General features: G+C 32.1%; 1 protein-coding gene and 1 pseudogene across 1 annotated transcript in view; both read right to left on the bottom strand.

Moving 5' to 3' along the window:
- Window positions 1-2,660: 2,660 nt before the first annotated feature.
- On the bottom strand, window positions 2,661-4,090 carry LOC136986258 (lactosylceramide 4-alpha-galactosyltransferase-like; annotated as a pseudogene).
- Window positions 4,091-11,195: 7,105 nt separating this feature from the next.
- The window catches only part of LOC136986186 (lactosylceramide 4-alpha-galactosyltransferase-like), a 35,414-nt gene continuing 30,838 nt past the window's right edge, over window positions 11,196-15,771 (bottom strand). The window contains exon 4 of the mRNA XM_067283666.1: window positions 11,196-12,183. Within this exon, the coding sequence (XP_067139767.1) occupies window positions 11,345-12,183 (839 nt within the window). The 3' untranslated portion in view covers window positions 11,196-11,344. The remainder of the gene's footprint in view (window positions 12,184-15,771) is intronic.

Genomic DNA, 15,771 nt, shown 5'->3' with positions numbered 1-15,771 from the left:
TCTCTCCCGCAACGGCAATAGGCTTAGCTCATAGCCACCTGTTTGTTTAGAACTTGTAGAGCTTTATATCTACTTGCATATAACCGCATAGTATCGTAGAATAGTTTGTAATCGTCTTGTATGTTATTCTAGTTATTCAATAAATGTTTTATTTGTTAACCTGTCTCCTGTTAATCCAAGACGCCTGTCGACTTACCGACGACCTCCCCACTCACTTTTTGCCCTCCTAGCCATCCGAAACGACAAAGAGATCGGGTTTTGCCAACCCGTGCAGTGTAAGTGGTCAGCGAGGATAAACCCCTGACCCTCTGCTTAACTCACATTAACATCTTAAAAGGAAAGTAAGGAATTATTTTCTTTTTTTAAACAACAATTTTCTAATAAAGAATGTATGGACATTCTTTCTTAGAATTAAAATCAAATAAACTGCCTGATAACCGAAGAGATTAAGGCGTCAGCCTACCTCTATCATCAGACATGTGCGCTATGTTAAAGAATTACCGGCGTAACACCCTATAAGCACTAATATTTGAAAAACACTTATTACTTTCTTGACTGTTACATATATATAATAGGAAGTATGGTGATTGGTCAAACAATGACAACAAGATTTTTACAATTTTGAACTCAGGAGACCTTGAAACGTCGAGAAATGAAGAAAAATTTAAGTTTTTTTCTGTTTGGATGGTAGTGTGGAGCACAATTTTGTTTACCTAATTTGAAGTTCAATAACGCCTGAGTTTTTCATCAAACATTTCTGAAATTTTGCAGGGAGATTTGTGTATTAGAGTGATTGGTGATTGGTTTGTGTATCAGAGTGTTTGTGTATTAGAGTGATGGTGTTAAATATTGATGGTTAAAGATTAAAAGATATGGGGGTGGTCGTATGTTGTATCTCGAGTGTGGTCGGACTTAAAATTTTACTTGTTATTAGCATTGACAAATTTTAATAAAACTTATTTCTACCATGAAAATTAAGCTTCTTGCCACTTTGTAATACTTAATTAATAAAAGTTTTTAATGAAATGTCACAAGAGATGGCGCCATCACAATATTAAATTATTTTACTGGGAAAGTTACGAACCTCGTTACTGGAGTTTTTAAAAAAGTAATAAACTGTACAATAAACTGCCAACTACAACAACTACTGCTACTACTCCCATATTAAGTGATATTTCCATTTTCAAAATTGCTCGAGAAGTTTAAAATCAAACTTAATGTTTATGACTAAGTTGTTTTATGATTTTGTTTTTGACTTTCTCTTCATATGTATAGGGGAAGGTGGGGAATGATGAGGACATTAAGGTTTGAAAAGTCATAAGATGGCAACCATTTTAATGAGAACAATAAATTTTTTATTCTCAGCAACTACATTTTGTAATATATAATACCGAATTTAATTTTTGAAAAACGTTTTTAAAAACTGAGAAATTTAATATATTAAAACTATATGTAAATGCACCATCTTGCCCCACCCATGGGGTAAGATGGGGATATTATTTTTATATACGAGAAGGACAAATTAAAATGGTTAAACTGTCGTTTTCTTCAATATTGGCACAATGAAATTGTGTTCATTTATCACAACGGCTGCATTTTTTATTATTTTCCGAATAAATAAATATAAAAGTTTGAACTTTTATTTACTCGTATTTACTTTACCAGACGATATAGTCACTTCGCGCATGCTCAGTTTCGCTATTTTGTAAACAGACGATATTTTTTTGGTGGAAAAAAATGTTTATTTCGATTGTTATCTCACATTTTATTTCTTGTTAAGATAGTATTTAAATTAAAAAATATTTTCATAAATAAAATAAAACGTTAAAACATAAATAATAAAGTAATACGGTATATACTGTATAAATTTATTACAGTTAGATATGATTTAAAAGTGGAATATTTCATTTTCTATGAAAAGATCATTTTTAAAATTATTATTTTATATATTCGAAAAGGTGATATAGAATTATCAATGACAACGAATTTAAAACTGGTTCACTGCACTATATTGCAGTGCCTCTAGCCAGCAGCAGAATTGGTGGCCGACCTTGGGCAAGATGGAGTACCCCATTTTGCCCCAACGTGCACTTTTCATACTGACTGCAAACACAGGCCAACTTTATTTCAAAACTAAACAATTTCAGTTTTAAAGGTTACTTCGAATACCATAATATCTTCATATAAAAGGTAATGTAAAAGTTCACAACAATACTTATTTTGTAGAAACTTTGTAGCGGGCGTAAAATTACATGAAGTATTGCTGAAACATGGACTGTCTTACTTTCAAACAAAGAGAGTGATTCGGACGTTCTCTCGTACCGTGATTCCTTTTGAAATTGACATTTACTTTCCCAAATAACAGCTAGATGAAAGCACGTTAACCACGAATAAACAGACGCCCCATCTTACCCCATGGCCCCATCGTACACCACCTTCTCCTATATGTATGCTAGAAAACAAATTTCAGAACACTTGTGCATTTAAAGTAGTTAATTAAACAGCAATTTCTTTTCAATATATTATTTATTACTACTAAATATAAATAGAAAGTAATAAAATTTCAATTAAAGAACTTTCAAAAATAATATTCCATCTAACATATTCCTCTGGAGAAAGTTTAGGACCAGATTATGAAATTGCAACGAAATTAATTTTATTTATAAACTCTCCATACGAAGAGACTTTGCATAAACAAGAGGACACTGAGCTGCCATTGTTAATTCATACGCACTTCCTGAACCAGGTTTTAATTTTTCATCAGTTGACAATTTATTCCACACATGGATCAATACACTATTATTTATTTGCTGTAAAATGTATTTTGCCGAAGAAGGTAAAAAAATACTCCTTCCATCTATCGTAATATACAGGAAAAGCTGTTATTGGGTCGAAAACTGTAAGATTGCAATCGAGCTGTTTTGGCATGTTATCTGTAATTTCTTGGTGGCAGAATGAAGAGATTTCTTTTGTAAATAATAACGGACCGATGCAGGCAAAACAATTACTATCGTATGATTGCTTGATGTATTCCATACACTTATAAAGTATAGTGTGGTTATGCTCCATTCCGAAAATACCATTACACAGTTGATTACTACTTTCTTTAATCACGAAATTCTTATAAGACGGGAAAGTTTTCAGTATGACAATGTCTAGTATGACAACTAGGTCCAAGTATATTCCACCTATTTCCAAATTAAAGCGTATCGAGTGGCATCATTTAGATGATATATTTTATAACCACTTTGATTCTACTTTCTTTGAAGATACCTTTGGAACAATGGCGTATTTTAAAATAATTTTTCGAATCTTTCCCGCTGTATTATTACATTAGGTAGTATTTCAAAATTAATATTTGTTTGAATGTGAAGTAAACATTAATACTTTAATAAGGAATGAAGGATGATGTCTTGCAGTTGATTCGACTTCACATGCTTGACGAATATTCAACGAAGCAGAACCTGAAGTTCCTATGAAAAATATATTGTACGCTTCATGTTTGTATTCTGAAAAATAAGGAAAATACTTGTTATTTTATAATTCTGCAAATTAACCCAAAATTAATGGGTTTACTAATTTATTCAAGATGTAACAAAATGAAACGGTTATAAGTTAATTCAATTATTATTCAATTGTTCATTAAAGATGATCAGAAATATAACTTTGGTGCTTTAGTGCGCATATATGGTCTAGTTTCTCCCCAGTTGTGGAACAGTTCAAATATATTATTGGGGGATTTCTATTTCGTCGAAGGGTGTTCTAGAACACAGTTAAGAAATAAATGGTGGACCCAAAAATTATTTTTTGAACAGACTACGTCTTCTTGAATCGACTAGGAAATACTTTTAATATTAAATAATTAAATAAATAAAATATTGTGTATGATAAATACCCGACAACAAAATACTTTTTTAAAAAAAAGTTACAGTAAAAACGTATCCTAATATTTTGTACAAGTGGGTTATATTTCAAAAATTATTAATTGCCAATTCATTTTCTGTATAAAACGAAATACAATAAATTAATGATTTTTTTAAGAAAAATTACAATATCAACCAATAATTTTTAACTTACATCCAGATTCCATTTACCATTAACTTACAACATCAAAGTCAACGTGAGTCTATCAATCATTATAATATGTTAGAAACTTCCGATTATAGTTTAGCAAAAATATTGTAATTAATAAATATTTGAAATTGTTATCTTTAGACATAAAAAATATGTACCCTAGTATAACAAAAAATAATATTGAAAAATCTTTACAGAAAATTAATGCACCAAATTGGATTATTAAATTGTGTTTGTTAGTAATGGAGAACAATCATTTCATGTATGGTGAAAACGTTTACAGACAAACTGATGGGATACCAATGAGAACACGCATTAGCCCAAGACTTGCCGAAATCTTTATGATAGATATAGATAAAAAATTAAAGATATAAAAGGAATAATATTTTATAATAGGTATGTAGACGATTGCATTATTTTATTTGATAGTAGAAAGACTAGTGAAGATTTAATTTTAAAACTTAATAGAAATAAACACAATTTGAAGTTGAAAAAGAATTTAATAATAGTATAAATTATTTAGATATAACCATCAATAGCACTGATAATAAATTAGAATACAAAAAATTTATAAAACCTATGCAAATACCAAGAGTACTTAATTATAAATCTAACGTTCTACAAGCTATGAAATTCGATATCTTCAAAACGTATACAGATAAAATTAAAAATAGAACGAGTAAGTTACAAGAGGAAACAATTTTAGAAAAATGGTTAAACTGGATTAATTGTAATAGCATTAAAAATAGAAATTTTGAAAAAAGATAAAAAATGTGTAAATTTAACATATAGGCCTATACCTAAAGTTTTTGAAAGAGTTAAAAATATATTAAACAGGAAAGTTAATCTAATACCGAAAAAAAATTTATTTAAATGCTATTTATATCACAGGTCTGCCAAAAAAATTGATTGAATGAAAGAAAAGAAAATAGTTTATTCATTTAATTGTAATTGTGATCCAGCAAAAACTTATATAGGAAAAACAAAAAGGACATTAGAAATTAGAATAAAAGAACACATACGCGCAATAAACGGGAATTATGCAAATTCTGCTGTTGCAGAAACTGTAATAATTACGGATGCTAAATTGATATAAATACAATAAAAATTAAAAAGAGTCTAATAATTACAAAAGGCATTATATTAATTATATGAACATATAAACATAAATAAAGAAACAAACAAAATAAATAACAATTTAGGAAGAATAATCCACCAATCATAGAAGACCATACTGGATGACGTTTACAAAAAGCAAGCAGTATAAATGATTGATAGTGTGAATAGCTGAGCCAGTGTAGCTAGTCGAGTGCGTCTAGTCTAGTGGAGGCCAAGCCAAGCAAGCTAGTGCCGTCTAAGCTAGTCTAGTGGATTCCAATCTAGTGCAGTAGTCTAGTCCAGACTAGTGCAGTGCAGTCCAGTCCAGACAGTACCAGAGCAGTACGAGACAGACAGACAGAGGCGGTCAGACAGAACCAGGACTGAGGAGAACCAGAAAGAGAAAAACATACAGAAAGACAGAAAAAAGAGAGAGTGAAACAGGATCAAGAGAGTGACCGATGTCTGAACAGACGAGAGAAGACATCTTGTTTACCTAGTATGTTGTGAGTCGCGTAGTTCAAATACCTCGTTAGGTACCCCCCTCGTTGTATAGATAAAGATAGTCAAATTTCCAAAAATCGGATTTGATAACTTTGTTCCGAACGTTCATTTTTTTTGTAATAAGTTCCCTTTAATTGATTATATGTGATTCTGCATTCTTTTTCCTGACAGGCTCATTCTTGGACTTCGGAGTGACTCACCCCTTACTCTTGCGCCTTAATCATTTATTTCGTCTCAATCGGCGGTGTGTCCGGTAAAACACACCTGGTGGCAGGACCCTACCCAAAACGTGCGTAATATTAAATTTTAACGGCCCCGAACCCCACAATAAACTCGCATTGACTTTGATGTTGTAAGTTAATGGTGAATGGAATCTCGATGTAAGTTAAAAATTATTGGTTGATATTGTAATTTTTTCTTAAAAAATCATTAATTTATTGTATAGTATTTCGTTTTATACGGGAAAAATGAATTTATGTAAATTGGTAATTAATAATTTTGAAAAGATAACCCACTTGTACAAGGTATTGTACAGTACATGTTTTCACTGTGTGTTTTTTTTTTTAAAAAAGTATTTTATTGTCGGGTATTTATTATGCACAATATTTTATTTAATTATTTTAGTGGTTTGTAGTAATACTGCTGACGAGAAGTATGTTTAGCCCGAAACACGTATAAGTGTACAGAAAAAAATTACTACAACTGGTGATATAATAAAGAGAATTTTTATTTTTCTGAACTCTCATACTGCTGTTTAAAATTTGACAAAATAATAAGTCCTACTAATGAGTAATGTCCAAGTAGACAATTAGAAATAAATTAGAAGTGAGGACGGTAAGGCATTTATAATTAATGAATATCATATATTGTCTAAGTTTGATACAGCGAATACAAGGGAGGCTGTAGCGCCCTGGTCCTCTCATTTACACAAAAAATTTGTTCGAACTTAAAACATTGACCCCTATGAATAAAAACGAAGAAAATGCTAATAAGCATAAGGTAGAAGTAAATGCATATACTCTATTTGGTATGAATAAGGATTACCTTACACTTCCGATCAAATGCTTTTGGTAAACGAGTAAAAGCTTTTCCACTGCAGGATATGATGCTCTATTTTATTAGTTCATTAAATTCATATTAGCCGTACCCATGTTTGGTCTTTACTTTTATATCTACACTAATTAAAAAATGTCAACGCTAGTGAATAAGCATCTGGCATCGCAAGTAGCTTGCATGTTTAATGTGGGTTTTCCTTTTTCGATTAATGTTCTCATCACCGTAAAATCTGTTTTCTTATTCCTATGTAGGTGCAGTCATTCACACAAATTGCAGTTGGAAGGCGATAATTATTTTGCCATAGTTGTTTTGCTTCCATGACAGAATGATCTGTTGTAGGATAAAATTTCCTACAACAGATCAACTATTTTCTCCGCAACATTGCTTACACTGTTGACTGCTCTATACCAAGTTCTTCTCCTATGTCTTTTTGGGATCCAGGACCAGCTAAATATCTTAAATATATTTTCATTTGTTTGTAAAGAAATTAGCGCATCATCACGTGATTCAGTCGTCACTCCTAAAAATCACGTACCAACCATTCAGCACGTTCTTCTTCGGACCTAAATAACGGCTTGAAATCACTGACTGTGGAGAGGAACGAAGTTTATAATATTTAACGTTCCTTAGATTATTTCAGCCATGGTTAAACATTAACAGAAAACAAACCTAGATAAAAGTCTACAGTTACATGCATCTAGTCAGACGAAGATTCAACTACGTTTTAAAGGATATGCATATAATTCGAAATAAATACTTACTTTCATTCGTACTAAAACAAAACCTACAGAAATTTCTTATTGATTATTCAAATATTTTTAATTTTTTAAGTTAGCTCTTTAGGATCTTCTGGATCAGCTGCTACTTAAATGTTCAATCATCGTAAATTGATTAAATTTAGTTGCATGCAAAAGTTATAGCACGTGATTTCATTATATTCCCTTCATTTAATACATTTGTTTTAAATTAAACAAAATAAATAATTTAAAGATAATAGTAAAAAGATTCAAATAAAAATTAAAAATTTGATTTCGAGCATACAAGGCTTACTAAGAGGATACAATTTAAGGGACGTTAACAAGTTTAAATTCGTTATTGATTAAAATTTGCATTGAAAAAGTAGTATTAAGTAGTGGAAAAAATAAATACTTTCAATTCTATTAGCCAATTTCAATAGATAAATTTTAATCAAGAATAGAAAAATTAAAAATGTTTTTCTTATAGTTACGTTGTCATTAGTTACTGATAATAGTTGGACGATTGGGAATGTGATCTTGGCTAAAAACTTCGTCACATGACATACTTCTCGAGTATGGTAATGTTTTACGGAAGATATTTTGTTTGATTTGTAATTGAAAGCTTATCGAATGACAAATAAGAACGATAGATGCTAAAACGTAGAGCAGGATGCAAAATAGTATAAACAAAGTACTGTATCTTCAAAAAGACTTAACTTGGTACCTGCAACATAGCGAGGCAACGTACTGTACTATGTACAGCTTTAGTTATTGAAATATTTCAGACGAAGAATTTTTATTCATTAAAATTTGTCTATTTTTAAGAATATGCTTTTTTTATACCTCAATGAATTTAATCATGGTATATAAATTTTTTTTATATACATTTATTATACAGCTAATACTGTATACATACAATAAACGTTCAGTATTTCACTTACACTAGTTAATCGGGATTCTACTGGATAATAAATATTTTGCAACCTCCTATCAAGTCATAACATGTATAAGCACTTTATGCTTTGTGTTCTTAATTTAAAATATTATATGAAGTAAATGCATTGTTTTCACGCGTAAATTATAAACAAACCTGAAGCACGAAGAAGTAATCATAACAACCTAGCTGATTGGTTGCATTGAGAAATTGTTCACGTTTTCTGTATATATATGTAAATTTTAAATATATTAATTTATTAAAAGATAATTTGAAATAGCATTCAGAAATGTAAATAGCACACTCAGTTGTATTCTAATAAAGAATTTGTTGATATAATCTTATAATTTATAATTTTGAAAGGTATTATGTATTCTAGAAATAAGTATCGCATAAAGGTTTTAAAGTATTACAGTAGATCAACAGCCATAAATCATTTGTCTCGTTGAAATTAATACACTTGGCTACATATGAACCGCTAAAGTACAAAAAAAAAAAATGTTTAAATAGACTACACTTTTACGTCAAAGTAACGTCATTAACACAGTTTCTTAAAGCAAACTGTAATAATGACGTTGAATTGACTTAATGGTGTATATTATTCGGAGAAAACGAACACACCTAACGTTATCTTATCGCAGCTGTGTAGTGAAATCTTGGGTACAACATTATCAATTGCAAATAATATATTTCAATGCAAAACTGAGAAATTTATTTTAATTTTCAGTTATAGTTTCTTGTAAGTCACATTCTTCAAGATCCTCGATTTATGTGCAAAGGGTGACGAAAGAAGACACGAATTAAATTCCTTATATAACATTTCGAATTAAAGACATTTTATCACTGTTTGTGAATTTGCAATTTTGTAGATTTTTTAAATAAAAGTTCGAATAATAATAATGCAATAAGAAGAAAGGTTAGAGACAGGAAATTACCAATAATTATGCAATGTCTAAATGCATTTATCATTCTTTTTATTAAAAAATTTGTATAAATTTTGCTAGATAATTGCATGATGCAAATTATCAAGTATAATTTTTTATTTAAGTTATGTCAGCAGATTAAATAAATTTTATTTCTATTAAAACCTGAGAAAATAGCATTATGCAACGTTTATCGAAACAATTGTTTGATTGTTAAATGGTTTTAACCTAAATTAGATAATTATAATGGGAGAAATATAGGGAATATATAAGGAAGTAATTATAATAATTTTATCTGAAAGTTGTGTATTTTGTTTATAATTACTATTATTTATCTACTTATCTGTGAATAAGAAAATATTATTTCTTAATGACGTCTGGATACTCGAGCTAGCAGTAAGTCAGTAATAATTTTTGTTATAATAATTAAATTTATTTTAGTAGAAGTTGTTAACCCGGCATTTATGGACCAGAGTTGGTTTACTTATCGAAAATGCCGGATTATCGGACTTTTTTTTCGCAAAATTCGATAAATTATATGCTTCCGATTTGTTTACACACGTTCTCCAACCAGTCTGAAGATAATACTGAGGCGCAAACTAGTGTTGGGCACAATCGGTTTTTTACAACCGATCGTGCCCAACACTAAATACCATATGACAATTCTCAAAAACTCATAGTCTGATGTGGAAGAAGATGAAACGCAGCCTCCGATGAGATATTACAGTAAAATGTATTCACTAGCAAACTAACAATGTTAAGCGTCAAAGACGAAGGAACGTTTGTTTCTTAATATCGCCTATGAGAGAACTTGCTAACGTACTCATGTGGCACAGGCAGTAGCACCTTCGACGCCGGAACACTATTTGGTGGGTTTATCTCAGCATTAGATTTTTCTTTTGTCTTGAAACCACTATTCTAGAACTTTCCGGATGTTTCCATTTGTGAATCGTCACCCACATTCTAAAATACACGATGGGCGTATGTAGGGTATATACAGTGACTAGCGTGCGAAACGCAATATCTTGGAGCACTAAACTGTGTCAACAAAAGAGAAAAACTGCCCTGCGTGTCATTGGAATCGCTAAGTTATCTGTCAATATCGGAAAAGAAACGCATGCAACTATGGAATACAGCAAGAATGGAGACTGCTTGCTGTGCAGACGAAGCAGATTGGCACTTCAGGCTTCCAAAATTTTGGTATACTCGGGGACAATATTAAATCAGACGAGAAAAGCATTTTCTGTCTCTAGATGATTGGCAGACCATCAGTCCTGAAAGCCATTTAGAGGATGAATTGGATTCCTACTGTATGCGAATGGATAAGAATTATTTTGGGCAGACTATGAACAACACGAAGAGAACGGCATTCCGACTGACAGGCCGAAAAAATGTGCCACATCTCTTTCCGCAAGAAATCTCACAAAATATATTTGCACGTTTTGTCGTAATGATTAGATAATTGGTTTTTCTGTTTTTATACATTTATAGTACTGCATACTTTGACGTGCCTAAATGGCATTTCTTTTGACGCTTGGAAAGTCCCAAATATCTTTCTTATGGTATTTTTATTACTGTTTACAGCACTGATTAAAAGAATTTCTTTTTTTATAAAAGTATTGTTAACTTTTCCAATTCAATAAATTTCGTTTTGCTATATTTGTACTAATTGCATTCTTCTCTTTCTTGATCTTCCAATCTGACCCGACCATACAATATTCGGTGCATCTAATATCGCCTAGTCGGCGGAAATCGGTTCCTCTGTCGGGCAAAAAATAAATACTATTTCTTTAGCACGCTAAACGTCACTGTTTTCACATCTTTACCACAAAAGAACAATGCTCTTTTCGTTATCTCATTTTTCTGCCTGCAGTATATGGCCCGGTGGTTGGTACTTCTTTTCGACTATGTTTGCTTTCTTGTTGTCCATTGCATTGTTTACAAGACCGCATAATAAAGTAGGCAAAATATGGTGTAGTTACCTTATTAAACATAAAATTAATATTTCTTATTTTTAATTATACACTTTCCATGTGAACAGCCTTTTCATAAACAAGAGGACAATGAGTTGCCATTGATAATTCATACGCACTACCCGAACCTGGTTTTAATTTTTCATTTGTTGACAATTTATTCCACACGTGGATCAATACACTATTACTTATTTGCTGTAAAACATTTTTTGCTGAAGAAGGCGAGAAATAATCCCTCCATCTATCGTAATATACAGGGAAAGCTGTTATTGGGTCGAAAACTGTAAGATTGCAATCGAGCTGTTTTGGCATGTCATCTATAATTTCTTGGTGGCAGAATGAAGAGATTTCTTTTGTAAATAATAACGGACCGATGCAGGCAAAACAATTACTATCGTATGATTGCTTGATGTATTCCATACACTTGTAAAGTATGGTGTGGTTACGCTCCATTCCGAAAATACCATTACATAGTCGATTACTACTTTCTTTAATCACGAAATTCTTATAAGACGGGAAAGTTTTCAGCATGACAATGTCTAGGTCCAAGTATATTCCGCCATATTTCCAAATTAAAGCGTATCGAGTGGCATCACTCAGATGAAATATTTCATAGCTACTGTTATTCCACTTTCCTTCAATATACCATTCCAACAATGGCGTATTTTCAAATACTTTTTCAAACGTTGTCCGTTGTATTCTGACATTAGGCAATAACGTAAAGTTTATATGTATGTCAGGATTTGACGTGAACATTAATACATTAATAAGAGATGAAGGATAATGTCTTGCAGTCGATTCGACTGCACATGCTTGACGAATGTTCAGCGACGAAGAATGTGATGTTTCAATGAAAAAAATATCGTGCTCTTCGGTGTTGTAATCTGAAATATAAATAAAAATATGCTAATATATATCATTTAAATCTTTCATAAATTAACTTATTATCAATGATAATATTGTGTGACATTTTTTAATTTTATTCAGGCTATAAAACAGCTAATTAATTATAGACGAGATTGGATTGGAAAAATACAACTCAACAAATTGTTAATCTGCCAAGTGGGTGCCTTCAGATAGGACGACTGTAGGAAATTGCTTACTATTTAGAAGTTACACACGTGAATAATAGCTGAAAAATTCCACATGCAGCGCCCAGTCTCTCTGTGTTTTCCGTAATGTTACTTTCCCGACTCCTGTTAAGTTGTGCCTAACTTGATTCAGGAAAGTAACATTATATAATATAATATAATATAAATAAAATAAATATTATATAATATTTCTACAACTTCATATATATTAGTATTTCCAATATTATATTGTTATTTTAGTAATAAAATATTTTTCATAACCAAACACTATTCGTTCTGCAATTTTTCTTGAATTTCACATAGCCTCTACATTTGTCTGGAAAAGTTCATTTATTTACAAAATTGTTTAAACATTTGAAAATTTTATTTAACCCATTCGGCACTTCTAACCCTAATACTTTTAATATTTATACTGTACACACCATAGATTTTGAATACCATACTATAAAATCTGTTACGCAGAGTGGTATGCTATAAAATATTTCATAATATTGCTTAAAGATAAGCGGTTAAGCCGCCATCTTGTATTAAATTTATAATTTTGTAATAAATTAACGCCTTAATCGTCTCGGCCATCTCATCCGGCTGTTTATTTAAACAAGAAGTTATCACTGGATAGGCCTATATGAATTGTACAATACATTCGGTTATGTTACCGTAACCAAATTTTTGCCGATACCACTACATCATTGCAGATATCCGAGTGGGTTAAGCTAGTATTAGATACTTCTAATAATTATGTGATAATTTGTATAATTTAATAATAACTCTTTATTACCTAAAAGAGAACAAGGTGATTTAAATGATTTCAAACCGTAAAACGACGATAATGATAACGAAACGAATAGCAGGCAGATAAGTATTAACTTCTTTCTACTCTGAAAGAGAATATAAATAATATTTATATTAAATATATGTGTATGTTTGTGTATTACACAATTAACTTTACATATTTAAAAGATTTGTTAATATATAATAATATAATAGAACATAAAAATTTGCAATCGATATATAGGTTTAATTTGATAGGATACGGCAACGCAACACGGGTAATGTGCTTTGGAGAGATGCTTCTGAAGAGCACTCTCTGGGAAAAACTGGCCCAAATTTAAGTGTTAGACACGTGAACAAAATCTGGAAAAGTATACATGACCAGCCTGTTGGTCAGCGCAACACGCCATTAACTAATAGTAAAATACCAGGGTTCAATGCTTTTATCCACTCTACCACTGATGGGCACATCGAATTATCAATTTCTTACACTGCTGGATGAGGGATCCAGCAATTGCAATCCCTAGTTGCAACACTAACCCAACGAAAATTCTCCAAATAAAATAAGTTATTATTGTAAAATCACCGAATAGTAAATAATTAATGCAAAATGCAAATTTGAACTTTCTTACTTATTTATTCCAATACATGTTTTGTTATTGTACGAAGAAATGGTTAATGGTCCTAATCAGTGATTTTATAGAAAGTTTCGTGGGCATGGAAAATTTGAATATTTAAATATTACTTTCGTGAATTATTCAAATAAAAATCGAATGTATATTATTGTGTCATGGTCACAACGTCTGGCTGCAATACAGTATTTTATCATCGTTTTATTTGAAAAATCACGTTACGTCTAGTCCAGTGTTCCGCAAAGTGTGTGCCGCGGCACACTGGTGTACCGTGGTCAATAGTTGGTGTGCCGCGGAAAAATGCCAAGTTTTGTGAAGGTAATGCACCTACACATAGCTGAGAGTTATGCGAGCGAAGCGCTTCGTTGCACGAGGAGCGGGACAGCCCACCCGCGCGCCGCACGCATGCGCGTGTCAATGTGATATTGTAACGCTGCGCCCCGCTTAGTCATCGTTGTCACGCGCTTTTGTAAACTGAAACAAATCGCTTTTCGCCAGTAACTAGCCGCTAGTTTGTGAATGTGTCGTCGCGAACGTAATTGACTTTTTTTATTACAAATAAATAGACCCTAATACATGTATGTGTATATAATGGTGTATATATGTATGTGTATATAAATTCCTTAAACCTACCGCAAGTTCGTCAAGTGAAACTAATGATTCCCAAGAAGCAGAGTCAACGAAGAAAAAACCTAAGCTTGTTAATCGAAAATATGATGAGAGCTATGTACGTACGTTATGGCTTTATATATTGCGGAGACGAATCATGCCCAATCCCAAAATGGAGAAACTTTGGGTAATAATTCGATGGTGCCCAGTAAACTTTTACGACATTTAACTACTAAACACCCATCAGTGGCTCAAAAAGACAAAGCCGTTTTTCAACGTTTGAAAGACCAGTCTAAGAAACAGGTAACTCTTATGAGTTCGTCTTTCAAAACATCAGACAAAGCGCAGAAAGCAAGCTACGTGATCGCTAATATGCTTGTTAAATCCAAGAAGCCTCATTCTCTCGCTGAAACTTTAATTTTACCTGTCTGCAAAGAAGTTGTCAAGATTATGATTAGCCAAGAAGCCGCTAAGGAAATCGAAAAAATACCTGCGTCAGCAGATACGATCTCACGTCGAATTAATGATATTTCTAGCGACATTCAATCAACGTTAATTGAAAAATTAAGGCTTAGTGGAGTTTTTGCGCTACAAGTCGACGAGGCTACTGATATCAGTGGTCACGCGCATCTCGTATCAAATGTGAGGTACACTGACGAATATGAAATAAAAGAGGACTTTTTATTTTGTCTGCCACTACCTGGTTATACCACTGCAGAAGAAATATTCAAAGTAACAGACCAGTACTTCAGTGAGTATAATTTGGAATGGCACAACTGCATAAGCATTTGCACGGACAGAACAGCAGCTATGACGGGAAAAATTAGGGGATTTATAACCAGGGCTTCTGAAAAAAACCCTAATATTAAAAATGTACATTGCTTTTTACACAGGGAAGCACTGATGGCGAAGTCTCTGCCTGATGAATTGTTGTCTGTCCTACAAGAAGTCGTCAAAATTGTCAATTACATCAAGTCGCGACCGCTGAACTCTCGTCTGTTTAATGCAGTGTGTCAGGAAATGGGAGCAGATCATCAGTCACTTCTGTTTCATACAGAAGTACGATGGCTTTCTCGCGGAAAAGTGCTTTCTCGAATTTACGAGCTAAAAAATGAGACCCAGACGTTTTTAGAGGCCTAGGGTTCAGATTTTACTTTTCTGTTTAAAAGAGAAGAATGGGTAGCAAAACTTGCATATCTGGCGGATATATTCGCCAATTTAAATGAGCTCAACAAAAAACTGCAAGGCAGGAATTCTAATATTTTAACGTTATCGGACAAGATTGAAAGCTTTCGCGCTAAGTTGGTGTTATGGATCAGCCACGCTACCGATGGTAGTAATGAAATGTTCCCAAATGTCATGGCTGCCG

Source organism: Centruroides vittatus, unplaced genomic scaffold (assembly GCF_030686945.1).
Source record: "Centruroides vittatus isolate TY-2023 unplaced genomic scaffold, ASM3068694v2 scaffold_1015, whole genome shotgun sequence".
NCBI classification, from domain to species: domain Eukaryota; kingdom Metazoa; phylum Arthropoda; class Arachnida; order Scorpiones; family Buthidae; genus Centruroides; species Centruroides vittatus.
This window is presented reverse-complemented; position numbering and strand designations above follow the sequence as displayed.